Source organism: Pimephales promelas, chromosome 15 (genome assembly GCF_988280905.1).
Source record: "Pimephales promelas chromosome 15, fPimPro1.hap1.1, whole genome shotgun sequence".
Classification (NCBI taxonomy): domain Eukaryota; kingdom Metazoa; phylum Chordata; class Actinopteri; order Cypriniformes; family Leuciscidae; genus Pimephales; species Pimephales promelas.
In genome coordinates this window covers 10,750,722-10,768,619 of record NC_142783.1, presented here as the reverse complement: position 1 = coordinate 10,768,619, position 17,898 = coordinate 10,750,722, and the positions used below count along the sequence as shown (strand labels likewise).

At 35.9% G+C, this 17,898-nt stretch overlaps 2 protein-coding genes across 3 annotated transcripts; one reads left to right on the top strand and one right to left on the bottom strand.

The window, feature by feature from the left end:
* Positions 1 to 67: 67 nt before the first annotated feature.
* Positions 68 to 6,337, bottom strand: tatdn3l (TatD DNase domain containing 3, like). Of its 2 annotated transcripts, none has more exons than XM_039674132.2 (10): positions 6,187 to 6,337; positions 6,062 to 6,094; positions 5,917 to 5,990; positions 5,770 to 5,848; positions 5,614 to 5,676; positions 2,491 to 2,600; positions 2,345 to 2,400; positions 2,138 to 2,250; positions 575 to 655; positions 68 to 503 (listed from the first exon to the last, which is right to left on the bottom strand). In XM_039674132.2, the coding sequence occupies exons 1-10, from the start codon at positions 6,238 to 6,240 to the stop codon at positions 360 to 362; spliced, it is 807 nt and encodes a 268-aa protein (XP_039530066.2). In that variant the 5' UTR covers positions 6,241 to 6,337; the 3' UTR covers positions 68 to 359. The 2 variants fall into 2 exon arrangements, with proteins under 2 accessions (XP_039530066.2, XP_039530076.2); XM_039674142.2 differs by having other exon boundaries at positions 575 to 652.
* A 114-nt stretch (positions 6,338 to 6,451) lies between these two features.
* Positions 6,452 to 17,737, top strand: fuca2 (alpha-L-fucosidase 2). Its single transcript, XM_039674118.2, has 7 exons — positions 6,452 to 6,785; positions 8,984 to 9,171; positions 10,077 to 10,416; positions 12,138 to 12,348; positions 13,592 to 13,782; positions 13,915 to 14,023; positions 16,640 to 17,737. The coding sequence occupies exons 1-7, from the start codon at positions 6,601 to 6,603 to the stop codon at positions 16,775 to 16,777; spliced, it is 1,362 nt and encodes a 453-aa protein (XP_039530052.2). The 5' UTR covers positions 6,452 to 6,600; the 3' UTR covers positions 16,778 to 17,737.
* The last annotated feature ends 161 nt before the right edge of the window (positions 17,738 to 17,898 follow it).

Here is a 17,898-nt window from a genome sequence, read left to right as displayed (position 1 = left end):
CATGGTGCAAAAATCTTCACTACATTAGCTTGTGGTAAACTTGTTGCTCAATGACTTCATAAACAGGTTTGAGACCCATAAGGTATTTGTTTATTTTTTTTGGCATCACAACAAAACTGTGGTCATTTGCAATCATTCCCTGAATCGAAACAAAAGGGTACATCTTGAATCAAAAAACCCAAATGATTAATCAGTCCAATAATCTTAACACTTTTCAGTCAAATAAATGAAAATAAGCAATGTCTTCTGGAAAAAAAAAAATACATATTTTTTTCTTGATCTTAATTTCTACTCAACAATACACATTTGTTTGTTTAAAGGACAGCTTTAAGCAGCTTTGCCGGTGTGCGGTATTAATGTCAAGCTTTGATAAATGTTTTTAATTTGGGGAAAAGGCGAAGGGCATTCTGGGTAGTGACCTCTACGACCTTCTCCAAGGGAATTCCTTTGATTTTGGCGATATATTCGGCACTAATGCTGATGTTACTTGGTACATTCCTCACCTAGAGTAAAAACACAGATGTAAATAAACATCAAATCATGTTTATGACAGAAAAACTGAAAGCTGCAGTACCTGCTTCTCAGGTCCCAGCGCAGGAGCGTCCGTCTCTAAACACATGCTCTCCAGAGGAACCTGCTTCACCAGCTTCTGCTTCTTTTCAAAGGTGGATATCATGTGATGTGACTAATAAATGCACTGAGGTGTTTTTGTAAATTATGCTTAAAGATATACACTACAAGTTAATTTCAAAGAACATTTTCATATTAAGACTTTCGCTTAAAAGCTTGAAATTAGTTTGTATACACATAAAAATTATACATATATATATTTTTTTAAATCTTAAAAAAATTAGTTCATCAAATTGGATTGAGAATGAACAGGCCCAAATATTTAAAAATATAAAAAAAAGAGGTTTTATGTGTTTGACATTTCAGTCACTACATAATTCTCATATTAACATTTCTGTTCATGTTTACTGTTCAATTATACTTCATTGAGCACATACTGTAAAGGGAACTTGCAAATATTGGCAGGAAGAGTCTAAACTACGGTGGCTGAGAGAGCTCAAAGCGCTGCAACTTAAGCAAACACATGCAAATAGAAAAAAAAAAAAAAACATGCAAATTAAGAAAACATCTTCATCAGTTTTACAACACATGTGTGCTCCAAATACTCACAACACAACCAAATACAGAAACACACTGCAAATAGCAAAGACCACAAGGGAAATGTTCCCAGGCGACCCCAATAAGTGATGAATAAAATGAACTTGAACTTTAATCCGTGGGGGAAAAATTAATCCGCGGCAAAGGGTTTTAAAGTTGCCCAATTACACAGGAAAACCTTGGACTTGGCAACGCTGACTGCAGTGCAGACCCCCAGTTTTTAGATTAGAGACACATTTTTTTTTTGGCAAAACATTTTTTTTTGTATACAATAAACAAAATATATATATATATGTTAAACGTCATCAGAATACAAATAATTTTTTTTAAATAAAATAAAAAAAAGACCATGAGGGTAAGATATTATATATCTATACATCAGTTACATTGTACAAACTTTGGCATGTTATGTTTAAGTTTCTTAAGAAATGTTAGGCAATGCAGGGTCCTAAGATGATACGGCAAGTTTTAAAGTTATACACATAGATTTATAACGTGCATTTTAAAAACTTGAAATTTATTTTTATTTGCAGCAGTTATGTTAACATCATTAATATGTAATGTCTGTCGTAAGAACAGCTATTCGTCGGGACACCGTGCTGCGTCGTCATGGAAACATCCCAGGTGAAAATAATGAGGGAATGATGATGTATTTTGTTCCTTCACCAAGTGCGTTCCAAACGGCTACGTGATGGCACACTAGTGCCCTGCTCACTCCAATGTCTACCCTTCTAAGGGAGTAGGGCATAGGGATGCCGGGTTCGTCACTATGGTTTGTGCTATTTGCAGCACGTTTCTGTATTAGGTTGTGTTGTGAAGTTTTGTTTCTGTATCTCCTTGAGTTGTGAGTATTTGGAGCACATGTGTTGTGAAACTAATGAAAGTGTTTTGCATGTATTTTCTTCAGTTGCAGCACCGTCGACCTCTCTCGGCCACCGTACAAAACCTTTTAACATTAGGTTATATTTACCTGATCACTCCTTACAATGGATGGAGGTATTGAGAAAAAATAACCAGCTTTCACACCCTCCATTGCAACTGAAGGTTTTCCATCAAATGCATGAAGAAGAGCATTTTCTACACCTTATTGAACAGACAAGATTGAAATCATGAAAAGCAACAGATTTATGAATAAGCAAGCACTGTTTGTCATGCATGTTTTGGTATGTATGCATACCCAGCTCCTTCAAAAGATGGATGGTTGGTCTTCCAGCAGATCTTGAGTGTACATTCCTAACAGACAAAACTCACTGCTATATGAAAGATCATAATGTAATTTTTTATGTGCACACAAATATACAAAGCCAGAAGCGTGACACTTACAGAGGCAGATTTAACTGCTTCGCGATTTCAGCCTGTCGAATGAGTACCTGTCTCTGGCCGTCTTTCCCAGCGTCGCTGTTGACTACACGTGGTGTGAAATCCAGGCCGACCTATATGTAATGATACATATTTAAATTTAGAAAAAATCATAACACTGAATAGTTAATTTAGGTATTGATGGAGGTGGACAACTTTGTTTTGTTGCCTGTATTAACAAAAGTTTGACCAACAATGTTGGACTGCTAATTGAAACAATTAAAGGTAGGTGATTTTTTTTAGCAGTTTTTGTTACACTGGTTTAAACTCTCTTCTCATCAAAGCAATCAATACTAGAAGTGGTCTAAATATTAAAACATGTACATATATCTTTTGTACATATAAAATTTGGGTAACGCTTCCTTTTACAGTACAATACTTACAGTGTACTTACCTAGAAAGTACTGGCTAATATAAGGTAAGTACATGGAACATGGGTAGGTTTAGGGGTAGGTTCAGGGTTAGTACTAGTTATTACCCAGTAATTGTAGTTACTAAAATAAGTACATAGTATTTATATGGGTAGCTGGACTGTAAAAGGAAACGTTACCAAAATTTGTTCGTCCAATCATTGCATTCGGTCCGAATGCAATGATAGGACGTCCCAGCTATCTGTCAAGATATGTACAGGGTGTCCGCGGGGTTTTAAAAAGTATTAAAAAGTGATAAATCAAAATTGTCAAATTTAAGGCCATTAAAAGTGTTAAATGTAGTCTGAGAGGTATTATTTTTTAAAAATTAGGTATTATTTTTTTTCAGACTATCAGGTGTCCTATTTTGTGTTTGCGTTAGTCCGTATAAATATGGGCTTTAGCTTATAGATCTTTCATCCCTGTCTATGTTTGATGCTGACGTCATATTCAGTGGCTGGACAATATGACGATATATAGAGGCTATAACCCTGATATATACGTGGTCACCCGGATTTAGACCAATATAGGTATATTGTATTTATATAAAGCGTTCACAGGCAAATTTGCTTTAGCCTATGTACAGTAGATCTATATATTGCTTTTGTTTCCCTTTTATTGAAATCAGGCAAACATAAATGTCAGGCCAAACGATTACTGGCTGCATGTCAATATCCATGGATCACTGGATCTTTAATAAGTTAGGAGTCCAACTATATTGAGTCCAACATATAGTTTAAATTGATCAAATTTTTAGTTTTAGTCGCATTTTCGTTTAATAGTTTCCCCTATTAAATCCAGTCACGCAGCAGATCTTTTGCCACTCAGTCAGGTTGAGGGGGGTTGTACCGGCGGGAAAGTGATGTCAATGCATTCCCTCTATTGTTTGGTGTGTAAAAAAACATCACTGTCAACTGGATGGGAGTTAATGCACTTCGGTCGCAAATGCAATCCACTAAACATAAAATGGAATGCGTGCTCTAAATCTATTCATTTTTGTATGTTATAAATGTGAAAATCTGTGTAATAGCGCTGGTTAACACTTGCAATTCAGTGTCATGATGGTTTTAAAAAAAATTCTGAAGGTAGTAAAAAGGGTATTAAAAAGTAGTAAATTTAACTTAAGGATTACTGTATATACCCTAATGTATTTCCATACCTTTGCGCACCTGCTAGCACAGACTTCACACGTCAACGCGTTTCGTAAGGTTATGCAGAGTTAGGCCTTGTCCACACTTATTATGTTTTCGTTCATTCATGAAAACAAAGCTTTTTGAAAAAGCTCTCCAAAGTGGATAAATTTGAAAATGCCGTTTTCGTGTTGACTGTCAAAACACAGGTATTTAAAACCGATCACGTAAGTTTAGTCATGTGACGCATACTGAACCCATAGATATTTATGTTCCTGTCCACATGAAAATGCAAAAACACACTATCAAGCGCTGTCAAGAGCATGCCACACCAGCAGGTGGCAATATAACCCGAACCGTAAAGCCACACTGGCCAATCAGAAGTAGAGCCAGACGGATTTATCGGCAGGCCGATATTATCGGCCGATATTAGGCATTTTCCAAACTATCGGTATCGGTAATAACGCTTGACAGTTTTAGCAATGAGACACATCATCTCTCCCTGGCCTGTTATATTGAAAATGTACGTTTTACAATTTCCATTATGACGTTATTCATTGCCAAATTATGGCTCATCATAGACTAGCTAACTACAAAGCTAGCTAATGCTACTATCATCAGTCTGTTCTGTTGTGACAATAAAAGAAACAAGTTTCTTTTTAAAATGCATTATCATATTATTTTAGTGAAAACTCATAAATAACTACAAATAACTAATGTTAGGGAAATCCGTTAATGTTTTGTTGCGCGTTTCTGAAATAAAAATTTTTTTTTAAAAATATCGGCCGATATATCGGATTTTAAAATCAATAAATATTTATCGGTACCGGCCTTCAAAATCCTTTATCGGTCGGGCTCTAATCAGAAGCCTAACAAAAAGTTATTGCAGGTTCCGGTAGGCGGATAACGGTGCACACTCTGGCGTCGCAAGGCAAAACCCCCGGTTTTACATTCTACACGACAACACAGTAACTGGCGTTTCTAAAAATCCTGACCGAGGCAGGGGTTTTCAAAAATGTTCGTTTTCAGTGTCCCGATACTGCGGATATGTGGACGAACGGCCGAAACACATTAAAAAAAAAAGTCACGGTTATAAAAATACCTGTGTTCACGTGGACAAGGTGTTAGACAGTCACAAACAAACAACAGCTGCCTTTCACAGTTCCTCCTGAAACAAAACAATGAACTTAGGCTATGTTTACACCAACTCATAACCGTAATTACGATATGGCAATTACGATATGATCCTGCAGGTGGTACAACTAAAGCTTTAGGTTGTATATAACTTTAAGTTGTATATGTTCAACTGCTTTGAGACTTGAGGTAATTTAACGCCATCTCTGGTGACGTTTTTGTTTGCTCTGGCTGTACGCGTTCATGTTTTTTTAAAGGAGGCGTGTCTTTAGAGAGCGCTGTGAAGAAAGGGTGGGATCTTGTGCTTTCAGAGCTAACTTGCTATTACTAGCCTCTCCGAGATTGCCTACCCTATTAAAATCTTATAGAATTTTCTATACAACAACTAGTTAGACATTCAGTATATGTCTAACCTCACCAATAGCCACAATGTGCTCCTTGTATTTGTCAATCAGCGGCAATGCAGCATCTAAATCCTGTGGGTCAGAAAAGAAGGAAACCGTGTCAGCAGTACAGCTGACAGTAAATAAAATTAATCTTTAGTATCTTTATATGCACATGTTTCAGACCTCCAGTACGGCTCCTCTGGGTTGTGCTGGATCTTGGACAGGATGAACTCCAAGACATGGCATAATGAATCCAGGGAACCTATAGGGAATTGAAGCCATTTAATATTGAGTTTGCTGAAAATAATACACAAGATAATATGTATATACCTTTGTGAGAGCTGTATAATTTTCTCAAATTCACCAGCATGCTCTGCTACAGCAAGAAGGGCAACAAGCCCAGCCTAAAAAATAAAAACAAACATTACTGCACTCGTAATATGGTTTGACAGAGAATATAAATTGAAAAAGGTACCTTTTTAGACTCTCCAATGACATCATCAATGTCCTAAATAAACAAAACACACACTCATTAAGGAACTTCTCATACAGTTCTATAACGTTAGTATTATAAACATTGCAACTATTTTTCTTTCTTACACTGTCAAAATCTTCGGCAGAAATATGACAGTGACAATCGATATATCCTTGCATAGATGTATATTTTCAGATCGTTAATAACCACAGTTCACACGGATCAAGTACAGAACAGGATGTGACGAATCCGACTACAGCGAAGGTTTATGTCATGAATATTAATTAGATAATCCAGCATTGCTTTAGCCAATCATCGGCGATCGTCGTGTTTCCTAGTTAATATTCATAAATTGAGCCTTCCCATTGGTGGCGCTTGTTTCCAGATTTCTGAATGAGGAAGCTGAAATTTAAACGGTTTGTTCTTTTGTTTCGCAGTTGACAGGTAGATCACGTGAGTTATGTAGACAACCTTAGAACATCATCTGATCTGACACAACTCCCATTAGATCGCTGTGAATAAGAGACAGTGGCAGCACAATGCATCACTGGGGTGTTTTATCCCTTTTTTTACTCTCGATTGGCACCTGTGTTTGTCAATACAAGCCTACTTGGGAATCAGTTGATTCAAGACCTATACCGGAATGGTTCGATCAAGCTAAATTCGGCATTTTCATTCACTGGGGAGTGTTTTCAGTTCCCAGCTATGGCAGTGAATGGTTCTGGTAAGTCTGCGTCTGGATTGATACTGGACGTTAGTTTGACAGTCAGTTGGGGAGTGTCGCAAAAGTGCAAAACCTTCAAAAGTGCATGATTATATACAATATTTTTCTGTAGCTATGTAACGATTCAACTTAATTTAGTTAAAAACGAAGTAACGTTAGCTATATAATTTAAATGTGCTTTATAAATGTGCAATAGCTGTTTAATGCAAGTAAAAGCTTAAATTAACTAAATAAGTCTATTTAACTTCATAGTGTTTTGACCAATAGATGTCAAACCACATGTAATTCAATCACTAGCTCTTGCCACACATCTTACACCGTGTGATTTTAAATTATTATGTTTTAGTTGATTTTAGAGATTATTTTTTATCTTTGAACTATTAAAATCTATTTAATTTCCTGGTCATGTGACCTGATGCTGCTACACCCACACACATTGTATTATATGAACATATATCTCTCACACATCTTTCATGTATTAATTTTTTGGAAAATGTCTTAAAAAACTTATTATTGAAATCTATTTAAATTGCTTAGGTCATGTGACCTGATTATATCACACCTGTTTTGTATTATCATTTTGAATGTTTTTGATGATTTTATTTTTCAGAATGAGGAAGCTTACTCAGTTGCGGTATTTTTTTATTGTTTTGTTTGGCAGTTGTTAGATATGTGATGAATCATGTGAATTTTTGTAGACAACCACACTGAACGACACTACATCATGTGATTTTTAAACAACTCTCGTTTGATCATCGTGTCATCATTTTGCATATCTGTGTGAATGGGAATTGTTTGTGCCCTGTTATAAGGACATGTTTCCACATGCATGCCAACGTCAGGTCACATGACCAGGAATTTAAATGGATTTTAATCATTAAAAAAATTTATATAAAATCATCAGACATGTTACCAAAAACAGGTGCATGTAAGATGTGTGACAGGTGTTTATGAATATAAAACAGTGGAGGTGCCAACATCAGGTCACATGACCAGAAAGTTAAATAGATTTTAATATTTTAAAAAAAATCATTTAAAATACACAACAGGATATTTCCTAAATCCAAGTCATGTTAGATATGTGATATGTGAAGATATTATAATCATCGGGTCACATGACCGGCAAGTTATATTTTATTTTAAAAAAAAAAAACATAAAAAAACCCCATAAAATTATATTTTTTACAAATCCAATATGTGTCAAATATATGGCATGGATATGTGAATGCATTGCTAAACACCTTAATAGAAAATAATAAAAGTAATGCAATAACTATGTTACTGTATCTAGTGAATCATCAGGTCACATGACCGGCAAGTTATATAAATGTGAATATTTTATATAAAAAAAATAATAATTATCAAATAAAACATAAAATTATATTTTTTTTACAAATCCAATATATGTAAAATATATGGCATGGGTATGTGAATGCATTGCTAAACACCTAAATAGAAAATAATAAAAGGGATGCAATAACTATGTTACTGTATCTAGTGAACAACCCCTAGCGATTCTTTTCAAACTTCACCTAATTCAGAATATTACATTCTATTAATAATGATATCCATATTTCGTATTCTTTGAATGATTTTTATTTTCATGCACTTTTATTGCAGTCCTTTAATCTGGTCAGAGAGTGCCTACTAATGTGCAAAGTCAAACCAACTTTACTACAGTGCAAAACACCATCAACAGCACAAATATAGTGTGAATGACGTGATGTTTTTAATCATTCAATCAATTATCAATTTTAATCATTCATTACTACAGTATGGTTTACGGTATATCAAAGTATGACACTACAATCTGATACCTTACAAAGCTACAATAGTGAATGTGAGTAAATAACATTAAAACAGGTCACAACCCCAAGCCTATGTTTATAAAATTAAATTATCGTATGTCGCATGTTTCCCCTCCACCAGATATTTTACTTTTGAGTTATATAGCAAAAAACACTGTAATATTTTTTTTTTTAAATTCTCATTACAGTAATAAGATGTAGATTTTTTTTACATTACAATGTGCATAATCTTAATTTTAAAAATGATATCTGAAATGCAAATAATCCAAATCGTTCTAAAAAGCAAGCTTTATTTTCTTTAATCAAGAAGTTAAATGGCTGGTCACTTTATGACAATGTTTTTTTTTTTTTTGTGGTTAATTGTGCTTAATAGTTTTGTTTTTCCAACAGGTGGTACTGGCAGGGCCGGAAATTCCCGTCTTATGTGAACTTTATGGAGCAGAATTATCCACCTGGCTTCACCTACGCAGACTTTGCATCCCAGTTCCACGCTGAATTCTTTGATCCTGTAGAGTGGGTTGACATTTTTGCCTCGTCCGGAGCCAAATATATTGTGCTCACAACCAAACACCATGAAGGTTTGTGAAAAACTACTGCACCGACTGCATTTCATTTCACTTTTGCATATCCGTCAACTCAAATTATTTGAATGCTATATAATGACAATGAAAAACACTGATAAAAAAAATGCCATGCTAAACTATAAAATAACTTGATATAATTGGTTTAACATCACATTCTATGTGCATTTCCTTTAAAATACTGTCAAATTTAGTAAGCATACAGTATGATTTAACAAATAACTTACTGTGAATAACAGGCCATTTCCAGAAGCCCCTATATGACCCATCATATACAACAGTATGATGATAAAAAATAGTTTTTTTGTTTATTAGTGGTGTACTGTACATTAGGGGTTGTTATTAAATTAATGTTTATTGCATTTTATATTTTAGTTTCAGTTGTGTTACTCTGATGGTCTGTGTGGATGACCCTGTGCCCTTTCTATATATGAGTATTGGCCATGTTTTATGGTGGTTATTACAATTTCAAGATACAAAAGCAGATTTTATCCAAGTAGATAAAATAAACAGGCACCAAAACACCATACCGCAATACCTGAAACATTGGTTTCGTCTGAAAGCTTAAAACTGCTGCCTTCAGATGACACTTTCCAATGTAGAAAGGCATCAATGCACGTCTAATCCAATGTTAGCTTTACTTTCTGTCACCTGAGATACTTTCATCTGATGGATTTTTGAAGGCAGTATAGATGAATCCTTCCCTGCCTTTGACTTCCCACAATCCTGTGCACTTTCCATTCAGTGACAGTTGAGCTAAAAATAAAGATGGCGCCTGAAAGTTGTGGTTGGAGGTAAAAGTTTTTGTAAATACACGTTTTTTTGTTTTTTTTTTTCATTCGACCAATGATGTTAACAAATGAAGCTTATTGTAAAATTCATTCCTGTGTTTAAATTGCTAGGCTTTACAATGTGGGACTCAAAGTACTCGTGGAACTGGAACGCCATGGCGGTTGGGCCGAAGCGGGATCTGGTGGATGAGATCGCCACTGCTTTGCGGAAACACAGTGATTTGCGTCTGGGGCTTTACCACTCCTTGTTTGAGTGGTTTAACCCTCTGTACAGAGCCGATGCTAACAACTTCTACAAAACGAATGTGTTCCCTACTACCAAGACCCTGCCAGAGATGTACGAGTTAATCTACAAGTTCAAGCCTGAATTACTGTGGTCTGATGGTGACGGAGATGCGCCTGACACATACTGGAACAGCACAGGGTTCCTCGCCTGGCTCTATAACGAGAGGTAAGGACACCTTGACATGAGTGTCATGATTACAAACCAAGAAACCAGGAGGTCCAAAGGCAGCAGATAGGAAAAAAAAAATATCTAATGCAATATCAAATGTCCATTTCACACGCAGTTTACATTCAGAATTTCTCAATTAAATTACTGTACTGTATTACAAAATTGGTTGAATTATTTTCATTATTATTCATTCTTTAATATTATGTATTTTGATATTTCATGGTGCGAGACAATATTCACATATAATTTATACATAATATTTATAAAAAAATTAAATATTATTATTTAAATATTATTTAAATATAATTACTACACCCCTGTTACACCCCTAATATATATATATATATATATATATAGCTATATATATTTCCTGTTCATTTCATTTTCATTTTCATCCAGTGTTTTTTCAAGACCATTCATCCATTTATCTAATCATGTCCAGAATTTAGCAAGTGGCACAAAAGTCAGCAAGTTTAATTTCATTCAGATAAAAAATGTAAAAAATAAAAGTAAAAAATGAAAAATAAATAAAAATGTACAATGTTTAAAATGACCAAAGACCACCATCTACTAGAGGGTTTTAAAATGTTGTGATTTATATCCTGTTTGCCATTCACTAGCTAAACCTTGCCCCAATGATCACCTCAGTCAAAATATTCCTCTTTACCTTATAACAGTAGCATTTTTTCTCCTAAACGATTATTGATTATGTGTCAATGTTTTGGAGTACACTAGTGTCTAGATGAACTCAAAGCAATCAGACATAGACTAAAGACTTTATCTTTGATTTCATTTCAAAATAACATTGCATACTAGAACTGTCTATGTAAAGTCATGTAGCATAACTCAGCGATTCCCAAACTGTGGTCCGCGGACCACATTTACCATTTACTAGTGGTCCGTGAGGGTACTGCAGGTGATCCGTGAAAAGGCAAAATAAAATATAAAATATTTTACCAAGAAATTCCCATTAAAAAAAGGAAAAAGAATATGTAGGCCTTTATTTATATAAAATGTAAATTAAATTGTAAAGATGTGGTGGGTGATTGTAAATTAAAGTGTAAATTAAATTGGAAAAATGTGGAGGGTGACAAAGTAGGATATTACGTTCATGTCGGGCTGGCAATAAGACTCCAATGGCTTTTCCTTTTAACAACTTTATTTTTAATCTGGAATAACGTTAGGCCTACTGTGTTTTCTTTAGATGTGTAACGTTATAGGGCAGAGGCAAATATGTTCTCATTATCACAAGCATAGCCTTTATAGGAGGTTTGGGCCTATATGAAACAAAATGTTTATAAATGGAATGAATATAAGGCCTGTTATTATTTTAATTTCCAGTTAATGTTAGTTTCTTGATCTCGTGTTTCTGAAATGGTTTGCGGATGTGCTGTTAAGTGGACGAACTCAAGCCTACTTTTTGAGGACTTGTAGAACTCTGAAGATTAACGTTAATAATCCCCTAAAATTGATAAATATCGACTATATCCAAGTGTTCTTATTACTGTATAGATTTCATACTCCATTGTTTTGGAAATAAGCTTGTTGTTCAAATGAACCTGATTATAATATGTAATAAATAATATAATACAGTATGTAATATCATAATATGTGTATTATGAGGTGGTCCGTGAAAATCCTTGATTACAAATAGTGGTCCACACACACACAAAGTTTGAAAACCCCTGGCATAACTGATGGCAAATGTGTGTTTTCAGCCCTGTACGTGACACTGTTGTGACCAATGACCGTTGGGGATATGGCAGCATATGTAAACATGGTGGATATTACACCTGTTCGGATCGGTACAACCCAGGACACCTGGTGAAGCACAAGTGGGAGAACTGCTTGTCCATTGACCAGAAGTCATGGGGCTACAGGAGAGAGGCCAAACTCAGTGATTACCTCACCACCGAACAAGTGATACAAGTGAGTTTTACATTCATTCGCTCAGACACTGTTATCGATGTGCAATCGGAAATTATTGAGTTTGTCCTTCACTTCATAAACCACAACAAAGAAAACACGCCTATCCACAAGTTTCCGAGGGGCGCTGCTGTAAAAAATAAAGTGGGTGAAACTTCCGGTGAGGCGGCGGAAGTAGCATTCCAATGGTATTTTGTGTGTTAGTTAGCGAAGAAGCTAGCTGTTTTTCTGAGAATTATTTTACTATTTAAAGACGCAAATCTTTATGAGAGATGGTGTTACGGAGTTCATGGACAACATGTGCTGTTCACGGTTGTATGTATAACCGGACTAAACTAGTTCAGTGGCTTAAACGTGATTGTTTTGAACATAAGCTGAAAACGAAATCAGAGTGATCCTGCCAGAGCCCGTCTCTGATCCTGCCAACGACTGTAGTTTCCATCACCTCCCAAAAGACGACGAATCTTCCTGTGTACATTTGTTTAAATTCTTAATATTCTATAAACTCTATCAGCATGTGTTTGGCTGTTCTCTACTGATGTTCCTGCTAAACTCAGGATCTAAGCCTGTGTTGACAGAATACCAAATGTGCCAGTAATGTATTCAAGTAGCACATTCATTTATAATTTTGAATAAACTCCAAAGCACAATGACTAAGTGTGTATTTTTTATTTTAATTGTTTGTCAGCTCACACAACTGTCTGTCACCATGCCTTGATGAGTATTGATTATTAATAATGTTATTATAATACTCCCAACCAACGACTGCGGAGGGTTAAGGTACTGTTATTTCACCCTTTTGAATTTCGTTGAGGTTGTGTTCCCACATCGTTAGCTAGTTTGGATCGCTATAACTTGAATGACTGTCAACTGTTGAATGAAGGAGTGTGAAGCATGTCAAATCGCGCTTTGTTTACTTCCAACCGGAAGTCGCGCCCACTTTTGACGCAAGGCCTCATGGGGCGTAGGAAACTTGTGGATAGAGTGCATATACTGCGTGTACTCTGCTTATAAGGATAGTTCACGCAAAGATGAAAATTTTTAAGTTTCTGTCAGGATTAATATTTTCGAAGAACAGAAAGTTTAAAAAAAACAGCGTTTATTTGAAATCAAAATCTTTTGTAACATTATAAATGTATTTGCTGTCTCTTTTAATGCATCCCTTCTCCTTATAAGTACATTTTATTGGCCCCAAACCTGTATATATATGCAGTGAACATTTAGAAGTCCTCTGTTTGTCTTACAGAGTCTCGTGGAGACGGTGTCCTGCGGGGGGAATCTGCTGTTGAACGTTGGCCCCACACATGACGGCCGCATCGTGCCCATATTTGAGGAGCGTCTGCGACAGATTGGTCAGTGGCTTAAGGTGAACGGAGAAGCCATTTACAACAGCAGCGCATGGAGAGTTCAGAACGACACTGTCACTCCTGGAGTTTGGTCAGTTACGTTATGCATTCTCTCTCATGAACATTATTAACATGCTACTATTCTCTTCCCTCTTCTTCCGTTTAATCTCTTTCACCTTTATTTACCTTTAAATCAAAGTATAATTTTGCTTTGTCCTTACAGGTATACATGGAATCCGAAGGAGAACGCAATCTATGCTATTTTTCTTTCATGGCCCTCTGATGGGGACATTGTTTTGAACGACCCCATTGTGTCAGCGTCCAAGACTCAGGTAATGTATATTGTAGAAATTATATATAAAAGAAGAATCTTATTGATTAATTGATTGTTTGTAAAGCCCGTCTTTAAAACGTTAGCGACCAACCATATTATGAACCTGGATCACAAAACCAGCCACGAGTACATAAATGGACAAATTTAAATGCGATTTTCTCAATGTTTCAATTTTTTTCGGCCAAATATTGTCCTATCCTAACAAACCATTCATCAATGGGAAGATTATTTATTCAGCTTTTAGATGATGTATACATCTCATTTACAAAAAAAATTACCGTGGCTGGTTTGCCTTAAAGGTGCAGTAAGCGATTTCTGAGAAACACGGTTGATAATTGAAATCAACCCAAACAAACACGCCCCTCCCTTCATTGCTCCGCCTCCAAAATGCACGAACACACAATGCAAGAGTGAACGAAAAATAGAGAAGATGACGAATGAACAACAAAGAACAAAAAATGTACATACAATACACAAGTAAATACAAGCAAGAGTTTTTTTGCTAGTTGCCAGCAGCACATCAGCTCCAGACAAACAATAGCCAAACAATAGTCAATCGAATTATCTGAATTTCGGTAAAAAAAAAAAAAACTCATGCAAATAAAGCTGGTGAAAGTGTGTATCCATCCAACGACTTTAAAGCGAATTAAAACCTGTACGTAATGACATCACATGCTGATTTGCGATCAAATTGCTATAATTTTCGCACTGAATCGCACAACATTCAAGCCAAAATTTGCGAACAAAGTTTTGCTAGACAAAATGGATCACGCCATCTACCAACAAATGATCAATATTTGACAAGTTGTAACGTTAGCCTAATAGTGCTTATGTGCCAACTGATAGCGACATATGGAAGGGATAATGTATATGCGAGGCTTTATCCCGCTACCGAATAAATCAATAATTTGACCCAAAATATTGACTTTTTAGTTTGTGGATTTAAAAACGATTGTATTGCTTCTGCTAAAGAAGATAGTCTGTTCCGTCTCTGGACTGCGTAAATGGCAACGCTCTGTTTTTCTATCCATTGCTATTCCGATAATGATACAGATGCACGTAAATGCCCAACGACAACGGAGGCGGCCTGTGGTGTGGGAGATCGTTGTTCAGAGACACCTCACGGAAACCCATTTGGTTGAAGCATTTTTTTGCTTTGTCCACTTACATCTGTTTTTGTTGACAGACGTGTGCGCAAACAGAGCGGAAATACTGGCCGGAAATAAACTCTTCTTCTTCTATGTTTTGTGGCGTGTTGCAACCATAAAAAAACCTAAAACTTAATCGCAATTCATTATTTGAAGAGTTCAGATGCAAAAGCCTCTAAATGCCATTTTTAAATTTTCTTCTAAAATGACTATTTTTATCAAGCTTGTATATTTAAGTTCAGTGATTTCACTTAAATGACAATTAATAGGTAATCTTCTTTGCCATTTAAGTAAAATTACTGAACTTAAATATACAAGCTTGATAAAAATGATCTTTTTAGAAGAAAATTTCAAATGGCACTTAGGGGCTTTTGCATCTGAACTCTTCATTTATTAATAGGCAAATAATGTTTCCATCAGCTTTTATCGCATAAGCCGTATATCTATCTAGATAAAATCCGATGAGACCGAACGCATTTCATTCGAGTCGATACTCATGAAATTCAATCAAATTTTATAAGGTATTTTTCATTCGATATCACTTAATTCAGATAAAAACGTGTGGATGATAACATAGCTAATGACAATCAAAACTGTCGTGTTACTAAAGCTAACATTAGAACAACAACATATCTTGGTTCCATGAAACAGAAAAACCAATGTTACTCAAATACAGAGCAGAAACAAACAGAACCTCGGCATCCGTTTTCAGTCCTTCCCGCTTAGATCTCTCCAGCGCTGGAAAGCTTTTCTAATATTAACGCAGCTCACAAACCTCTTGCCTGATCATAACCCTTCTTTTTCCTGTGATTTTTTTTCCTCTGACTTTTTTTCTTTTGTAATGTCTCTCAGCCATCTCTCTTTCTACAGTGTTTCTTCAAACCTCCCTTTTGCTCACTCTCTCTCCTCCCCCATCGTGAGTAGACACGCCTCCTACTACTGATTGGCTCACTCTCTCTCCTCCCTGATCATGAGTGATTTGCCCCCTAATGCTGATTGGCTCACTATCTCTCCTCCCCATCATGAGTGACACACCCCTTTACTGCTGATTGGCTCACTCTCTCTCCTCCCCAACATGTAGACATGCCTTCTACTGTTGATTGGATCACTCTCTCCTCCCCCATCATGAGTAGACACGCCTTCTACTGCTGATTGGCTCACTCTCTCTCCTCCCTCATTATGAGTGACACGCCCCCTGCTGTTGATTGGCTCACTCTCTCCTCCCCCATCATGAATAGACACGCCTTCTACTGCTGATTGGCTCACTCTCTCTCCTCCCTCATTATGAGTGACACGCCCCCTGCTGTTGATTGGCTACAAGTGTATTGTGCTGCTCTGTCCGATCTGCTTTCAACAGAGTTTCTCAAAAATGGCTTACAAGCCAATGGCTTACTAGCTAATTTTCAGAGCATTCACATCTGAAGCAAAACTGTTCTTATTCTTGTTTCAAACCTTTTCCAAAACAGGTGGTGCTGCTTGGCTATAAGTCCGTCTCATGGCAGTCCATGAGTCCCACAGGTCTGAAGGTCCATCTGCCCCAGGTGGACCCCAGTCAGATGCCCTGCTCCTGGGCTTGGACACTGCGACTGACTGGTGCGATGTAGCCTGAGGATAGCGCCACTGTTAGTTCCTGCTTTTTGGACTAATGAAGCCAAAGACCGAAGACACTGTTTTCCCCCAACTTTTACATTTAAATAATAATCATACAAAAATAATCTTTATGATGTTTTTTTTATCATTTTTGTTTCATACTAGTGTATCCTAGTAGGGACTCAACGTGGTGTGGTGCTGTTGCTTTGCTAAGTGATCAGATGATCTTATTTTTTCCATGTACACAAAGTTTTTTTTTCTTTCAAGAAATTAATTAATCAAAAGTAACAGTAAAGACAATTATAATGTTTATAAAAGTTTTTAATTAGGATTAAATAAAAAACATTTATGTGAAATGTTAATATGTTTTCCCTCAACTTTTACATTTAAATCATAATCATGCAGTGATTATGTGCTGTTGCTTTGCTAAGTGATCAGACATTTTTGCATGGAAGATGAGTGAAAAAACCCTAAGCCTAGAAAGCAGAAGATCATGGAGATGTGATGGTGGACTATTGGTGGACAACCACATAGGGACACACTTATCTCTCTGAACACCTTAGCAACCATATAGTGACCATATGAATTTTTAATAACCTGTGTGTGTTACTTCAAGAGGGCTACCATTTTCATTTTTGTTGCTATCATTTGATTTATCATATTAATACAATTTGATTTACATAATTTGATAATTTATTCATTATTCATTTATTTCATTTGACATTATTTGTTACTTCCTTTCTATTGTTGTTTAATCTTATGATTGTGGGGTTTTATAGAATGTGGAATGTTTGTCTTCACAAATAGGAGGAGAGAAATATCAAAATTTCACTTTGGTATATGATTTGGCCTTGTTGTACGGTCATTATGCAGGTCAGATGAAGTCTGAATGGTGACTTTATATATAGGGCTAATCGTTTTGTAAGAAAAGGCATCTATGAATTAACTACAGTAAATAAAAAAATGAAAATGTCTTAATGTGAAGCCAGATGTTTTTTGATAACCACATGAGATAAATTATTGGTGTTTTGTGTGCATAGGGGAGAGCGGGGCTCAACCTAACGCATTTTGGTTTTGGCTCAATTAAAAAATAATTAGGTTAGATTAATATTTATTTTACACAAGCAACATACAC

What these genes read in the sequence shown, in the direction of transcription:
- fuca2 (XM_039674118.2), top strand. Translation starts at nt 6,601, where the DNA reads ATGCATCACTGGGGTGTTTTATCCCTTTTTTTACTCTCGATTGGCACC. An exon ending in CACAACCAAACACCATGAAG is followed by an intron (nt 9,172 to 10,076) that starts GTTTGTGAAAAA and finishes TTAAATTGCTAG; the next exon opens with GCTTTACAATGTGGGACTCA. An exon ending in GCCTGGCTCTATAACGAGAG is followed by an intron (nt 10,417 to 12,137) that starts GTAAGGACACCT and finishes GTGTGTTTTCAG; the next exon opens with CCCTGTACGTGACACTGTTG.
- tatdn3l (XM_039674132.2), bottom strand. Translation starts at nt 6,240, where the DNA reads ATGCAAGGATATATCGATTGTCACTGTCATATTTCTGCCGAAGATTTT. An exon ending in ACATTGTGGCTATTGGTGAG is followed by an intron (nt 2,601 to 5,613) that starts GTTAGACATATA and finishes CATTACATATAG; the next exon opens with GTCGGCCTGGATTTCACACC. An exon ending in AAGCAGTTAAATCTGCCTCT is followed by an intron (nt 2,401 to 2,490) that starts GTAAGTGTCACG and finishes TTTGTCTGTTAG; the next exon opens with GAATGTACACTCAAGATCTG.